The 17,850-nt window shown below is 31.2% G+C and overlaps 1 protein-coding gene across 3 annotated transcripts in view; it reads right to left on the bottom strand.

Moving 5' to 3' along the window:
• The window catches only part of LOC117175168 (metabotropic glutamate receptor 4), a 178,749-nt gene that overhangs the window by 67,814 nt on the left and 93,085 nt on the right, over positions 1-17,850 (bottom strand). For all 3 annotated transcript variants that reach the window (XM_033364769.1, XM_033364767.1, XM_033364768.1), the window contains exon 2: positions 2,175-2,345. In XM_033364769.1, the coding sequence (XP_033220660.1) occupies positions 2,175-2,249 (75 nt within the window). In that variant the 5' untranslated portion in view covers positions 2,250-2,345. The remainder of the gene's footprint in view (positions 1-2,174; positions 2,346-17,850) is intronic.

Below are 17,850 nucleotides of genomic sequence, written 5' to 3'. Positions count from 1 at the left end.
TTAATTAATTTGGTTAAAAATTAGTTATATTTTCTAAGAAAATAAGTTTTTAACTGAAAATCTAAAATTCATTTTTTGATTTGAAACTGATTTATTTTTAGTTCAAATTTTTAAAATCTTGTTGAAAATTAATCTTTTTTAATCAAAAATTCAATGATGGTCTTGAGAGACAAATTTATTAAATTAATAACTACTTTATTTCTATTATTTGAGACATCTATAGAAAAAAAACCTAGAATTGTCAGAAAAGTTTTATTTTTTTGTTGAAAATTTGTTTTTTTTTTTGTTAGAAATTAGTCTTCCTGGTTAAGAATTGATAATTTTTGTAAAAAAGTAATTATTTCGGTTAAAACTTTAATTACACTAGTTGAAGATTCATAATTTTAGTTAAAAATTCATCACTTTGCTTGAAACTGTAATTTTTTATTGAATTATTATTATTTCTTTTGTTTGGTTAAAAATAATTGTTTTTTTAACTGAAAGAGTAGCTGTTAAATTTTTGGTTAACTGTTAATCTTTATTTGAAAATTCAACTTTTTTGATACATAATTATTTCCAGGATGTGAGTAGACACCCTCGATTATGACAAAAGATTGAAATTAAAATTTTGGTGATGGAAATTTAAAAATAACTCATCCAATATTTTGAAAACTTTCAAAGAATAAAGCTATAAAATATAATAATTTAAAAGTCTCTAAAATATCCAATAAATTTAATCTCGAATTTCTAATTGAACTTAGAGAGGAGAAAATATTTATTTATATTGCAGGCCCTTTTTTTAATATCAGAAAAAGTTAAAGCTCCATCCAATCACGAACGCGAGTTTCCCGACAAAAATAGATTCAAATTGTTTCGAGTAGTTTCGAGATCGTTTCGAGATAGTTTCGAGAATTATTCGAAAATGGTGCAATGCACTTTTCGACAATTGAATTGGATGGATAGATTGGCAATGCAATTTTATACTAACTTTAAAAAAATTGAAAAAGTAAAGTATCGAATATTTGAAATATGTGAATTCCCCTTTAAATAAAAGTATTAAACATTACAATTGTATAAATTAAAAAATATAAGTCTCGTATTGACGTGTCCAAATAAGAAGGTTCCGTTTCTGAGAGACGAAATGAAAAGGTGCTCATTCGCGTAGGAAATGCTCGAAACGTCAAAATCCCATATTAATTTGTTGCGCATTTTCGCTTGGTCTCCAAGAGTTAGCACCTTTTCATTTTGCTTCTTCCTGATGAAACATTGTCTCATTAGAATTATTTCTTGAAAAAAAGATCCTACTTCATCTTCACACCATTGGGAATCGAACCACAAAACTTCTCATTTACGGTCAGGTGCTTTTCCAATTAAGCTATTAGAGTGTTCAGAATAAGAACTTTTAATTGAAGAAAATAACGCCAATTTTTAGCTAGGTGTTAATAATACAAGTAATTATTTTTAAATTTATCTGCTATACCATCAGAGATTGTACCTTACCGACAGTAGATCAACCCTCCAAACCATGAAGGCAGAAAATCTACACATATCGATCAAGTTAAGAATCTTCAATAACAGAAAATGCTTAACTTCTTAATAAGACCAGATGGAAAATAATATTTTCAAATTAAAATTATCTCTTGAAAAAAAAACCCTACTCCATCTTCACTCTATTGGGAATCGAACCACAAAACTTCTAATTTCCGGTCAGGTGCTTTTCCAGTTAAGCTATTAGAGGGATCAGAATAAGAACTCTTAATTCAAGAAAATAATAAATAATAAATAAAATAATAATAATCAGAAGTTTTGTGGTTCGATTCCCAATGGAGTGAAGATGGAGTAGGATTAAAAAAAAATTTTAATTTGAAAATATTATTTTTCAGCTAGTCTTATTAAGACGTTAAGCATTTTTTGTTATTGAAGATTATTAACTTGATCGATATTGTATAGATTTTAAGCCTTCATGGATTGGAGGGTTGATCTACTGTTGGTAAGGTACAATCTCTGATGATATAGCAGATAAATTTAGAAACATTGTCTTTTACACCCGTCTATATATTCTTCATGATCATAAAATGTTATTAAACATCTGAGACTCTAATATCTTCTGCATTATATCTATAATACATTTTTATGATGCTACAAAGGTAGGTTTAAGACGTACCGTGCTAAGTAGGTTTTGTCATTTTTATTACCTTTATGCCGTAGTTACTCTCCTCGTAAATGATGGAAACATAGCTCCAGCGCATTTTTCTTACGATATCCACCATAGCCTTTACTTGATAGTGGTCACTCGGTATGGTCCTTGTAAAATACTCGAAACGCTGCTTGTTCGAAAGTTCTGGACTCGTCGAGAAAAAGGACACCTGAAACAGGCAAGAAAGAATAAAGATAAAATAGCTCCTCTGTCTCTTAAAAGTTTGGCTTCCGGTTTCTTTACTTTGGCAGCTTCTGGATACAAAACCGCTGGCTCTGTGCCGTGGTTCCGTAGGGCGATCATAAAACCCCCTTCTGTGAATACCAAGAATCCAAAAAGCTTCTAGCATCACATGTTAGAATTTAAGATTTCTTTCTACCAGAAATATTGCCATTTATATGCAAAATTTTGTGAATCTTGCAGATGAACGTTTCTAGAAGCTTCTGATCGAGAATACTTTTTATATTTTCCAGTCTTCGAAAGTTAGAGTCACATTAACTTTTTATTGTAGTATTTTCATCTAAGCACCAATTCTTCAAATTGAATTGTCAGATAAAGAAAGAATAAAAACAATAAAATTATTTTATGTTGTCAATAAAATGCTTTCGTATCCTGAAAATTCGATTGATGCTCTAGCTTTACATCAGTTTATTTTCCATATAAAAACCTTCAAGCCTTCAATAAAGGTTTTTACTTATTTTATATTTTCAACTTAAATAACTTTTTGTTTATTTTCCAAATAATTCGAATCACTAAAATACATAAATGATTTATTTCCTAATACCAAAATGGTAGTCTGTTCCACTTCCCTAAAATAGCCCTATTTTTATCTCCACTCTTAAATTTGAATTAGCTATTCGAATGTATATAGAACACAGTACGTGTTCAGCTCGCTGGTTTTTTATCTCGTTCCGAAACAAATCTGGCTTAAATGTAATGTGGAAAATAGGTAATCCAGCTGGAAACTGTTTCCGATCCTTTTATTTTTTGAAAATATTATTTATGTTACCCTGGATTTCGGCAAGTGCTATTTCAAGAGAGGTATTTATTAAAACATATATAATTCATAATAAGAAAATATATGGCTAAAAATATAAAAAGTTGGCTATATCATATCCGTCGAATATTATACGCTTGTATTTAGAAAAATAATTTGCTTATATGCGGGATTTTATTGAGCGTATTTACTTCAATGATATCCTAATCTTCCAATTATTTTTATTTTGCCGCTTATCAAATGAAAATAAATTTGATTAAATGAATAAAACTTTTTCCTCGTTTTCAATTGTAGTTTTAGAATTATAAACACTTTTTAAATATCTCCGAGTTTTTATGTGATACAGTAAAAAAACATTTTTTCATTAATTTTATGTTTTTGAAGCCCGAAAAAGCTTTCAAAATACTTCTATATCATCGAGTGACAAGGTTTTATTACCAGATATAAAAATGACTCATAAACACATAATCCTATTAAAAAAAACATAAAAGTATAAAAAAGTTAGATTAACAACTACTAAATAAGAGGCCTTATAAACATTGAAAACATTGGAAATTGGATACAATGTGTTAAAATCATTTAAATATCTTCAGAATTTCGTGCAATCTTTTAAAATACTCTAAAATATGCTAAATATTTACAATTTTTAGAAAATTCTTTAAAAATTTTTTAAAACTTTTTAAAATTCTCACGATTCTTTCAAAATACCCTGAAACCGTCGAAATCGCTTCAATTTTTTTAAATCTATTAAAAATCGCTTGTAATCTCATAAAATACCATTAAACCTTATAGATCTTATAAAATCGTCCCATATCATTGAAAATTTCAGAAAAATCTTTAAAATCCCTTTGATTGATAAAAATCCTTGGAAATTCCTTAATATTTTTTAAACTTGTTAAAAATTTCTTTCAATCTTTGAATGTACTCTAAAATATTTAAAATCCCTTAAAAATTTTTAAAGCTCTTAAAAATTCTGAGAATGCTTTTAAAATACTCTGAATCTGTTGATATCCTTAAAACCTATTGAAAGCCTTGGAATATTTTTAAATGTCCTGAAATCTGATAGATGCTATAAAATCTCTATGAATTTTGTGAAGCTTTTTAAAATTCTAAGGTATCTTTCAAATTACATGAAATTCATTGAGATTCATTAAAATCCCTCCAAATTGAATTTCCTAAAATAATTCAAATCCTGGGAACATCTTCTGCATTATTTAAACTTCTTCAAAATTCATTTTAATTTTTTAGTATACACTAAAATATTTAAAATATTATTAACTTTTTTCAAGTTTTCTTCAAATGTTTAAAGCTCTGAAATTCTTGGGAATCTTTTTAGATAATCTGAAACCGATGATATCCCTTCAATTTATTTAAATGTGTTTAAAAACAACAAAATCTCATCGGACATTCTAGAAAATGCTTTAAAACCGCATGCAAATGTTGTTGAATCTCTTAAAATCATAAAAATCCTTAGAATATCCTCAACATTATTTTAACTTTCTTAAAAATTTCTGGTATTTTTTTAATATACTCTAAAATATTGAAAATCCTTTGCCATCTTTTAAAAACCCTCAAATTTTTTTGATTCTTATAGTCTTTTGAAATCCCTTAGAATATTTCAAATGTTCTGAAAATTCCTTGGAGCTCTTAAAAATACCTTGGAATCATTTGAAATGCCTTCAAACAATTTAAATTTATTGAGAACTCTGTTAAATTTCCTAAAATCTTCATTAAAAATTACAATCGTTGGTAAAACCTTGAAATATTTGAATATCTTTTCAAATTTTTTCAATCCCACCTAATCCCTCAATGCTTTGAAATATATTAAAATATTATAAAATTCTGTTAAATTATACAAAATGTGATGATTTTCTTTGTCAAATTCCTTGAATTATTTGAAGTCCTATGAAATCCTTTGAGATCGCAAAAAAATCATTTGTTGAGATTCTTCACAATCTCCTTAAATGATGAAAATCGTCGAAAATCTTACAATAGCTCTTAAAATTCTTTGAAACTCTTTGGAAATATTTAATAATGCTAGAAACTTTCTGAAATACCTTAAAATCTTTTAAAGTATCGTAAAAATATAATTTTTCAAACACGGAGATGTACTCTGGTACTTTTGAAAATTTCTTAAAATATTTTTTGAAATTCATAAAAATAGACAAAACAATGTTTAGAATTTTTAATATTTACATATTAAAATCCCATAAAAATCTTTTGATATTTTGTAAAGCCCCTGGCAATCATTAAAAATAACCTGAAACCTTTAATGAGTGGACGGAAATATCAATAAATAATGAAATTTTTATATTATAACCCTCGAGAAGGAGATATAATTGTTATTTTTAACTACAAAACGTCGTAAATGCCTTATTTCAAAGGATCCACAACTAACCCAGGCTATACATAGTGTGAAGTATTATATATAATATTGATTTTGTGAATACATTTTTTGTATAAAACAAATGAATATTATATTTAAAACTATGCACTATATATAAAATATATATAATTTTTCCGCCTGAAAATGTAAAATTTATATTTATAAAATAAGAGCTTATTTCATCATTTTGCTAATCATTATAATCATACTTATTTTAATGAAAATTGATAGAAAATAATATTTTTTATGTTGATCCAACACACTTTTTTCTATTTACATAATTCAAAATCGAATAATTCTAACTTTTTGATTGTTAATTATATAGTAAATAGTCGATAGTATGCTTAGCTTGGTGTGTAAATTGAAGGCTTCAAGGAAAGATTAATTATTTTACGTCGGCGAAACACATTCACTGCCAAAATAAAATGAGTCCAAGTGAGAAAAAAGGTTTCAGTAATAAAATTACGGGAGTTGTGTAAAAAGTAAGAAGATGAAAAGAAGCTTCAAATAAGATCAAGTAAATTCCGTTGATGTAATATTAAGATTTATTTCATATTAAAAATTAACTTTTTCAGTTTTAGTTGAAAATTCCTGTATTTCGTTAAAAATTCGTCTTTTGGGGTAAAATATTAATTTTCTTGGCAATTTATTCATCTCCTTGGTAATAAATTAATTCTTTTATTGAAAATTTAACTGTGTCGTTAAAACTTTATATTTCTAAATGAAAATTTAACTATTCTATTTTCGTCAAATTTTTTTACAGAAAATATTAATTTTGGGACTAAAATGTCTTTATTTTTATTAAAAGAGTTATAATTTTAGTTCAAAATTTATTTCTTAAACTGAAGGTATAACTTTTTCATTTGTTGTGAAAAATTGATTTTTGTTATAGAAATGTAAGTTTGATAGAAGCTTAGTTCAATATTGAAATATTTAAATGGAAATTCGATTTCGTTAAAATAAACATAAATTTTGGCTTGAAAATATATCTTCTTTTGGTTGAAAATTCATTTATTTTGTGGAAAGCTCGTCATTTTTTTGTTGAAAATTCTATTATTTTAGTAAAAAATACATATTCTTGGGTTAAAAACTCAACTGTTTTTCAGGAAAGAATGCAAAAATTCGAAACATTAAAGTAAGAAAAATGGACAGTTTTCAGACAAACACTTGTCAAAGTTTCAATTTTTACAAGAACTTTCATAGAAAAATGCTGACTTTATTAAAATTTCACACTTTAACGATTAGACTCACCGAAACAAAAGCTTCATGTTTACGAACTAGAAGAATTATCAATTTTTTGGATATATAGGATATTTGGGGGGTGTTTTCATACCTTAAACGTCTAAGATATATCTATGAATTTACTTCAAGGGCTGTTTTATTATCACTTAAAAATTATATCCGGAATATCGACATTTATTAACAACTAAAATCAAACAAAGTTTTCCGATTATTCTATGAGGAAGGTGTAGACGACAACGATATGTCTTTGAATTTTTGTAAAGGTTTGTATGATGGTTTCCATACTTGGATGTTCAAGGTATAAAAACACCACCAAAAAATACCGTATAGCTTAAAAACTGGTAATTTTTTTAGTTCGCGGGTATGAAACATGTGTTTCGGTGACTCTGATCGTCAAAATGTGAAACTTTTAGCCAAATTTATCACAGAGGTTTTGAAAAGAAGAAATATAGCGCATTATACTTGAGTCTTGTTCTCATGATTAGTTGGTGGTACCCATATTATGCACATGGTGTCGCCACAATCTTCAGTCCAAAATAAAACAATTCTGCCCCTGGAGTCTCTTTTTTCCTACACGGCTCAACTCGTTATTAACGTTTTTGTGCGCATTAGCGCCACATCTTCGCTATTCGCTTGAGTGGTTTTTTTTAGTTTAAAGTGGAAAATAGTGTGTTCAAAAGCAGAGTTTTGGGTGATTAGCAATGGAAAGACATTCGAAAGAAAGAGAAGTCGTCGAGAGGACGAGATTGAGGAATTATATATAAAAGTTAAAAAATTGGCGAGGAGACGCCATCGCCGCTCGCGTAGTTTGTCAATGGACTATAGCTCGGATGTAGATCGCAAACGAAGATATTCTGAGCTACATGACGATTATGACTCCAGACATGATGATTCTAATGAGAAAAGCAGAAAACCAAGAAAGTGTAGATATTTTCTTTATGGCAGCAGGCTCATTATTAGTAAAGAGATAAGCTCTGCAGTATGACGGTAGGCTTACACGTGGTGTGAGATAGACCGTGCGACACGACGCGACGGTGGGCCCTCACGAAAGGTGGGACAGACCGTGCGTTTTCTTAGGTTGTAAGCCTGTGCGAGACATGGTTTACATACGATGAGTTAGCATGTATCGTTGCACTGTTGGTCATACGGATGCATATAACCTCTCTATGATGGTTGTTTCAGAATCGAGAGGATCTTGGGATAATTTGATGGATGATCGGTTTGAGATGTATGAATTAGTCAGTGCAGAAGACCCCGTTTTTGAAAATAATGCATCTGAGGATGGAAAGCGGAGACTGCTGTTTTGGATGAGGAAACCATAAAGCTCCTTGGCGAAAAGACTGCTTCTCCTGAAAAAACCATTTCCTGGAACTCTGAGCTTTCGACTCGGGTGGCACTTTGGGCGCAAGAGGGTCTAAAGAAGGAAGAAAAAGCGGAATTACTGGTCGCATACCCTCGTAAGAGTAGCGTTTTATAAGAATCACCAAAACTCAACCCGGAGATTGAAGCATCTATTAATGAGTCAGTGAAGAAACGAAATAAATATTTTGTCTCTGATCAAAACGTCGTTGGGCCTGCGATTTCGGCAATTGGGTCAAGAACCGCGATTTTGCTTCTTAAATCGGAATTTAATAAAGACGATCGAGAGTTGTTGATTAAGCATAACTTAGATGCAGCTAGACTCATATCTGAAGCACATAATCTGCCAACTAAAGCTCGCAAAGCTTTTATTTATGCGAGTTTGGATAAAAAAGCTAAAGCTCTGCTAGAGAAGGCCTCAACGGAGGAATTTTTGTTTCGCTTGAGTCTTTCCGAGAACTATAAGACGGCTAAATCTATGGGAAGAGTAGCATTGACGCTTAGACCATTACCTCCTGCAAAAAAGCCGCAACCGCGTCCATCCTCGTCGGGAAACTAGCGGAGCACGTCTGCGAGAGGTCGGGGACAGTCTAAGGCGGGCAAGTCCAAGAATTTCTTCCAGAACCAGAACCAGAGCCAATCATCAAGAGGTCAACCAGACCGATCGCAAGGGTCTCAGAGGAACCTGGGAAAAGCTCGTTATCGTTAGTCATTTCAGAACCCCGTTCAAAAGTCTGGAAGGCAAGAAAGATAGTAGGACGATTAAAGATGTGTTTTAATGCTTGGTCAGAAATCACTTCAGATATGTTCGTATTAGATATTATTAAGGGTTACAAGTTAATTTTTACAAGCGAACCGCATCAGTTTTACCTGCCTCCGGAAACGCCAATTGGGACTAAAGAAGTTTCTAATTATGAAAAGGCCATAAGCCGTTTGATAGAAGCAGAGCAGTTAGGTTATGTGCTTCTTGTGATAATTAGTTTGTGTTGTTTTACTTTTTAGTTGACAAGTCCAATCGGCCAAAAAGATTTGTTCTTAATTTAAAGAAACTCAATAAGTTTATGTCAACAGAACATTTTAAATTAGAAGATATTCGGACAGCGATCAAGCGTTTGTCTAATTGAATGTTTCTGGCTGACTTAGATTTACGAGACGCGTATTTTATCATAAGCATCCATCCTGAAAGCAGGAAATATTTCAGATTTTGTTGGAGAGGACATTTGCACGAGTTTTTGTGTGTTCCATTCGGATTATGTACGGTTCCTTTGTTTTTCACGAAAATCGTGAAGCCAGTAGTGAATTGTTTGAGAGAACAGGGATGGATTTCAGTGGTATATCTAGATGATTCGTTGTGCTTGGGTCCTGATTTTAAAACGGGCCGGAAAAATTTATTGCAAACTAAGAGTTTGTTAGAATCCTTGGGTTTCATAATAAACCGCGAAAAGAGCATACTGACTTCTAAAAACATGTGAATTTTTGGAATTTATCCTAAATTTAATAGGTTTAACGGTGGAGCTTTCAGATAAGAAAAGAAAAAATATTCTAGCCCTAATCCAAGAGTTTAATAAAAAGATATGTGGAATTCGAAACTCTGCACAGTTTGTGGGAAGCATAACAGCGTGTTGTCTTGAAGTAGAATACGGCTGGTTATCCTCCAAGCTGTTTGAACGCCATAGATATCTGGCACTAGTTAGATGTAACGTTAATTACGATGCAAAGATGACCTCCTCAGGAGCACTTCATAATGAGTTTTTTTGGTAGAAAAATAAGATTAGAGAGGTGGTTAATCCGATTAGGGCTTTTAATTTCAAAAAGAAATTTTTTTCGGATGCTTCCTTTTCAGGATGGAACGCCTTTTGTGAAGGAGAGTTAGCTCATGGGTTTTGGAAGGAAGCACAAAGTAGTTCTCACTTAAATTAATTAGAGTTTGTGGCCGCTTTCTTAGCATCAAAGTATTGTGTCAAGGATCTGAAAAGATGTGAAATTCTTTTCAGAATAGATAAATACAACGGCAATCACTTACATTAACCGAATGGGTGGGATACAGTTTCCTAAGCTGAATCAAATTGCGTGTGATATTTGGCAATTGTGTAAGATCAGAGGATTATGGGTTTATGCGTCTTATGTCACATCCAGAGAAAATACAGAGGCTGATAGAGGATCGCGAATCAAATATGTCGATACAGAGTGGGAGTTTTCGGACGAGGTGTTTTGAAGAATTGCTCATAAATGGGAACCATTCGGCATCGATTTATTCGCAACTAGGAGTAATGCAACGTGTCAAACATTTTGTTCGTGCCACCGTGATCCGCAGGCGGTTAACATCGATGCGTTCACCTCAGAATGGACAGACCTTAATTTTTCCGCTTTTCCGCAGTAATTTTGCGAGTAATTAAGAAAATCAAGGCGGACCAAGCGCAGGGAGTGTTTATTGTACCAAACTGGCAAACGCAGCGCTGGTTTACACTGTTTAAGTCTTTGTTATTAGAAGCTCCGATCTTTCTTGAACCTTCACCTGATTTTCTTTTATCACCAGATAAATCACAATAGCATTCACTCGCCAGCAAATTGATCTTGATTGTCGGCATGTTATCAGGGAGGCTTACAGGCAACGAAACATTACAGATGAATAAATAGATTTTCTGATCGAATCATTATCGCCACAGAGTTAAAACAATACAGTAAAACAATAAAAGAATGGGTTGAATTTTGCTCTTTATTAAATTCTAGTTTTTATGAGACAAATGGAAGCAATGTACTAAAACTTGGTTGACACAGAAATTTAGAGCAGGTGCTTCATATGGAGTCTTAAATAATTTTCGGGAGGCAACCTCTTTAATTATTGGTGAGCGAATATCGAAAAGCGGTATAATATCTAGATTCTTCACAGGAGTGTTTAGATCAAGGCTATCTAAACCTAAATTTTATAAAACATGGGATATGAATCCAGTTTTACTAAGTATTGCAAAATTATATCCTGTGGACTCTTTAAAGTTAACTGATCGAGCAGACAGACTTTTCTTCTTTTTTAGCTTAGTTCTTTTAGCTTTAGAAACGTCGCAAAGAGTTCAAACGTTGGCCCTAAAGAAACTTAGTAATATTTATAAAAATCATAACGGCTATGAAATTAGGATTAACGATTTGATTAAAATTTCCCGTCCAGGAGCCACCCAGCCTCTTTTGTTAATACTTAGATTTGAAGATAAGCCTACACTTTGTATTGCTAGTACGTTAGAGTGTTACCTGATAGTTACTCAACCGCTGCGTGGTAATGTTGATGAAATATTGTTAACGACTATAAGACCTCATAAAGCTGCGGGATCACAAACCGTCAGTAGATGGATTCGCTGTTTTTTAGTGCGTAGTGGGATAGGGAAAGTACCCGGCATGCAGCTACGTCTGCGGCTCTCAAAAAGGGGTCGATTTAAGCATAATTAAAAGCGCAGCTGGGCGGTCTGAAGAGTCTAGGGTGTTTGCTTATTTCTATAATAGACATTTTGATAAAGATAGAAATACCTATGCCGATGTAATCATTTCATAAAGTAAGAATATATGATATTTTCATAAGTAAATAAATGATTGAATTCTGTATATCAAAAGGAGGCACAGGACTATTTAGTTATGTATAGCTGAACATCTTTCATGTAATCATGAGAACGAGACTCAAATATAATTGCTCGATCAAACGAACTTACCTTTTGTGAAGATCGATCGAAATTATATGTAGAATCTCGTTCGAAATGATTATGGCCCACAGTAAAAATTATTTCTTGAAGTAAATTCCATATCATCATTTTACCCAACCCTTATTTGGTAAATGAAGAACTATAAACTATATGACGAGATGGGCCGTGTAGGAGAAGGGAGACTCCAGGGGCAGAATTGTTTTATTTTGGGCTGAAGATTTCGATCGAATTTCACAAAAGGTAAGTTCGCTTGATCGATCAATAATTTTGCGCAATGTAGTTCACTAAGTATTTGCGCACTGCGGCCTTTTCGAGGTGAGAGTTGCAACCGTCCCTCGCCCTGCCCCCTGAGGAAATGCTTGGGGCAGCAGTTAAAGTTCCAAATTTCAAAAAATTCAGGACAATTATTTCACTATTAAATATATCGGAATTTTAAAAGTTCATATTGAGAGACTTAATAGTCAATATTAAATTTAATAATTTTAGATTTAAATATACTACATTATTATTTTTCAATAATAAATTTAAAAAATGATCTCGTTATTCAAATTCATCTAAATAGTACAATATGCAATTAGAAAACTTAATAGCTACACAATTATCTTTTTGAAATTCTTGTAAATAAACAATTTTGAATCAAATGCCTCACGAATGATTAAAAACTATAAAAAAATTAAGACGATAATTAAACAAGTTTAAATTTTAAAATTAAACGATTTTTGAGTTAGTCATAAAAAATAATTATCTCATCTCTAAAAATATTCTCAAATATTCAACTTTTCAAACTTAAATTTAAACAAAAACTATTTCGAATTAAAATGTTAAAAATTTTGCATTTCAAACAATGGAATAATATCTGGCAACCACGTTTTATATCCCGTTATTATTATTTAATAACAGTGAAAAAATCGTGTTGCTTAAAATCAAGACACGCACACACCTAACATTAACTGAAACTAATTTGTCAGTGATTGAATCATTTCTTTTATTTCAAAAGGTGGTACTTTAAAGTTCTGAATTAAATTTTCACTCTTTTCCTTTCATAACTTTCACTTTTGTAAGGTCAGTTACACCAGCCCCCCTACTTTTAATTTTTGGGTTTTATATAGCCCACTGAATTTCTCCCCAAATGCGCTCAAATGCGTCACCAATTAAAATTTTTGGGCCACAAAACTGTAGGAGTTATATCAGGTGTTACGCAGGAGGCGAGGGGACAGCGTAACGCTATCCCTCCATTTAAAAAATAAGAATTTAAATCACATGATCTTTAAGATCTTCAAATGCGCTCATATGCGCCATAGAGACAAAATTTTGCGCCACATTGATAACCGAGTTATCAGCGATCGAAATGGGGGGGGGGGGGCTGGCGTGATTTTTCTGAACTAATAACATTTTTCCAAATGCATCATACCTATCTTTCATAACTTTAAATGCGCTCAAATGCGCCACCAATAAAAAATTTTGCGCCAGCTAATTATCAAAGATATCATTTTGAAGGGACGAGCCAGTGTAACGCAGGCGTAACATTCTCAACAGTGATATGCAATATAAAGTAAAGGACATGGCTACTTTCGTCTTCAAATGCGCTCATATGCGCCAGCATTTTTTTGAAAATTTTGAAAATTGCCCACGATAAGGAGGTAACAAAATTTTACGAATGATGACCAATAAAATGAAAACTTTTGAATCCGCATTGATAAAGTGACATTCCTATGGGGTTTCAAATGCGCTCATATGCGCCACTTTCAAAATTGATAAAAAACTACAATCAACCTCCTCACTACCACATGTCACGAGCCACTATCCAAAGATATTTCTAAATAACTTAAATTGCAGTATAAAAATGAGAATTGTCTCTTCGTATAGGATTTCAAATGCGCTCATATGTGTCAGTTTTGAAACAGATCAAAGACTATAATCACCCCCCTCATTGCCACTTGTTACTATTCACTATTTGTTGTTATCTCCAAATAGTTCGAATTGCAGTATACACATTTATAATGATCTCTTCGTATAGGATTTCAAATTCGCTCATATGCGCCAATTTCAAAATTGACCAAAAACCATAATCAACCCACTCATTACCATTTGTGAAGCTCCAGTAAGTAATGATATCTCCAAATAAATAATAAAAATATTTGTAATCCTGTACAAAGAGCCCCTCATAAAATTTAATACTGCAATTTAATTTATTAGGAGGTATCATCGGGTGGAGGATCGATAATAATTGAAAATTAGGGGGTCGATTACGGTTTTTTGTTAATTTCGAAAGTGATGTATATGAGCGCATTCGAAATCCTATACGAAGAGACAATTAAAAATTCTTATATTACAATTTAAGTTATTTGGAGACATCATTGAATAGTGGATCGTAACAAGTGGTTGTGAGGGGGTTGATTATAGTTTTTTTGTCAATTTGAAAGTGGCTCATAAGTGCGCATTTGAAATCCTAGACGATGAGATCATTATAAATTTTTATTTTGCAATCTAAGTTATTTGGATGCATCATTGAATAGTGGATCGTAACAAGTGGTAATGAGGGGGTTGATTATGGTTTTTTGTCAATTTCAAAAATGGCGCATTTGAGCGCATTTTAAATCCTATACGAAGAGACAATAATATATTTGTATACTGCGATTTTATTTGTTTGGAGATATCATCGGGTAGTGGATCGTAACAAGTGGTTGTGTAGGGGTTGATTATGGTTTTTTGTCAATTTTGAAAGTGGCGCATATGAGCGCATTTTTTCTTTAGGGGGCATATGAGCGCATTTGAATCCCCATAGGAAACTCCCTTCATCAATGCTGATTGCAAGCTTTTTATTTTGTTGGTCATCACTTCGTAAAATTTTGCTTCCTCCATATTTTGGGTAATTTTCAAAATTTTCAAAAACAAAATAAAATAATGGCGCATATGAGCGCATTTGACGACGAAAGAATCCATGTCCTCAAGACATTTGGGGCAGCATTTGGGGCGCAATTCAGTGGGCTATAGAAAAACCAAAAATTAGGAGTGGGGGGTTGGTGTAACTGATCTACTTTTGTAATTTAAATTGAAATGGCGAATACAATAAAAAAGATGTTTCTATTTTAAAAAGTGAAAATGACAGTAAACTCATTTTTTAGGTTAACAATATTGGTCTCATCAAGTTTAATCTCTAACAGTAATTTTTTAATGTAACAAAAATGAGAAATTCTAGAATTTCAGGAGCTGTGACTTCGGAAGAAAGAATCAATTTAGTTTTTTATCCCTGTTTTAAAAATTTTATTTTGAAGTTATTAAATTTCGAGATTCTGCAATTTAAAAAGAAAATTGTATATTTAATGTTTGGAAATAAAAATTAAATACGATTGTTGAATTTTGAACGCTTTAAATAAGGAATTGTAAAATCTCAACTCGCTTCTAGTGAAATTATCCAATTTCCAAAACTTATGTCTGAAATGTTTAAATTTAAAATACTGTACACTAAAAATTATTCAACATTAAATTTAATTCCATTTGAAACATTGCTCTTTCTTAAAAGTTGTATATAATCTAAAATTGTTTCATTTCAAATGTTTTCTATTAAAAATCGTTCAATATTTATTATTTTCAATTCCGAGCTCTTTCAATCTGAAATTAATAATTATTGTTCTATGAATAAAAAATACTCTGAATATAACCAAATTGGTTTAATAATTGATTTTAAAATGGTTTATAATATTAAGATTAAGACATAAAAATAAAAGGACGTAAAAGCGCTCTTCATGCACATGCATTTACTGCTAGTTTATTATACTAAATATAAATTGATTGAAATAGATTTAAAAATCCATTAATTATTTCAGGATTCAAATATTTTAAACAAAATTTATTTCGCATATCATCTTTTGAAACCTATTTTTTGCATTCAGGTTTTCACGCCCTGAGAGTACAATCTAACGAAATGCATTTTTCTTTTTAACAGTAACGAGATGTTTTACAATTAGGAAGAAATCTGGCCATGGCAATTCGATTCTTTTGTCCTCTTGGGACCCAAGTAATTTAATTTTCTATACTTGAGTTTATATCTATCATGAAATGGTACTATAATAGAAATAAAAATTCTAATTTGAACCGATGTCAAATTTTATATAAATTTGAATATAAGTTCGATTATCTTTTGGAAGTGTCTACACTAGGGTGGCTCGAAAAATGAATTGAACATTTGTTTCTCTCAAATTTGTATACATATCGCACCTAATTTTTTCGAATCCACAAGAGAATGCTTTTTTTTGTTAGAACAAAAATTATACTTGTAGGTTCCACAAACCCCATGAAGTTTAAAACGTATTTCCCCTAAGAAAAAAAGTTCTTGTACATTTTATTTAGAATCATAAAATTTAGGTTAATAGAGTTGAAACTGAACATTTATTTTCATAATTAACTATAAAATACAAATTAAAAATAATTTTTAAAGGTTATACTCATGAGTCTGTTTTATTCGTGTAAAGTTACTTGAAATCATCTGAATTCACTTGAAGTTACTTGAAATCTCCTCAAATATTTGAAGTCACTTGAATATTCACTTGCTATCTCTTGAATTCAACTGAAGTTCTTATATTCTTTTTAAAGTCAGTTGATATCTCCAAAAGTATATAAAGTCATTAAAATTAAAATGAAGCCATGTGATTCCATGCTCAGTTATTTAAAATCATCAGAATTCATTTAAAGTCACTTGAAATCTCTTTAAATATTTAAAGTCACGCGAATTCACGTGAAGTCATTTGAAATCACCTGGATTCATTTGAAATCCTTGAATTCTCCTGAAGTTACTTATTATCTCCTGAAATATCCGAAGTCATTTGAATTTACCTACAGTCACGTACATTAACGTGAAGTCACTTGAAATCACCTGAATTCATCTGAAGTCACTTGGAATCTCCTGAAATATCTAAAGTTATCTGAAGTTAATTGAATTCTCCTGAAGTCACTGGAAATCTCCGGAAATCTGAAGTCACTTAAATTCACTTGAAGTGACCTAAAATTACCTGAATTCATTTGAAGTCACTTGAATTCTCTTGATATCACTTAAAACCTCCGAAAGTCAGTAAAATCTTCTGAAGTTATTGCAATATCCTGAAATATCTTCAAGTCAGAATTAGGTGTTGATTGCACCTATTAGGTCGAGTTGTCTGTCCTTCACTTAAAATGATGTTAGAAAGTTGCATTTTTTCAAAAATTTTCTACTCATAATAGGTTTGTCAACTAGAGTGACCTAAAGTTAATTGAAGCAAACAAAGATAAGTGTTCAAACAATTCGCTATTATTTTTAAAAGTATATCAATTGAATAATGCTAGAAAGTTTTTTTTAAAATCTTAACATTTTTCCTCCTTTTTACTTAAGATGAGGTAAAAATAAATTCAATTTATCAATATAATTGCTTAAACAGATTACATAGGCCCACAAAAAAAACAAAAGTGTCTGTGCAATTGACCAGACCTATATATTCTTATGTATTTTTCGACGCTGAATCCGAATTTGCAAAAAAGTAGGGTCCAGCTACTTTTTTATGGGGTTTTGCTCGAAAAACCTCATTTTTTACGGTTTTTCATGGTTTTTTTTAATAAAAAAAAAAATAATGAAAAATGTTATTTTTTTGACTTCAGAATCGAATTCTACGGGAAAAAATACATCGAAAACCATGTTTTGATTTTTTTTTTTACAAAAATTTCAACCCACCATACGGCGATGAAAAGGCAGAAAATCGTGAAAAGTGAAAATTTGCTTCAAATTTGATTAAAATGACATTAAAATCAAGTTTTACGATTTTAGACCGATTTATAAACATTGAAAATACTTTACTGGGGGTTTTTGAGGTCGCTGATCACGAATTTTAAGTCATTTTTTCAAAAAACAACTCTTAGTCGGCGTAAGTGGACAATAAACGTGAAAAATTGATATTTTTTCAAAAAATCGATGTTTTGGATACTGTTCTGGAGGTTTTCCACTACATGAATCACAAAACTAGAACTTTTTTCGACC

This window comes from Belonocnema kinseyi, chromosome 6 (assembly GCF_010883055.1).
Source record: "Belonocnema kinseyi isolate 2016_QV_RU_SX_M_011 chromosome 6, B_treatae_v1, whole genome shotgun sequence".
NCBI classification, from domain to species: domain Eukaryota; kingdom Metazoa; phylum Arthropoda; class Insecta; order Hymenoptera; family Cynipidae; genus Belonocnema; species Belonocnema kinseyi.
Note: the sequence above shows the minus strand (reverse complement) of the source record. Positions and strands in the feature narration are given on the sequence as shown.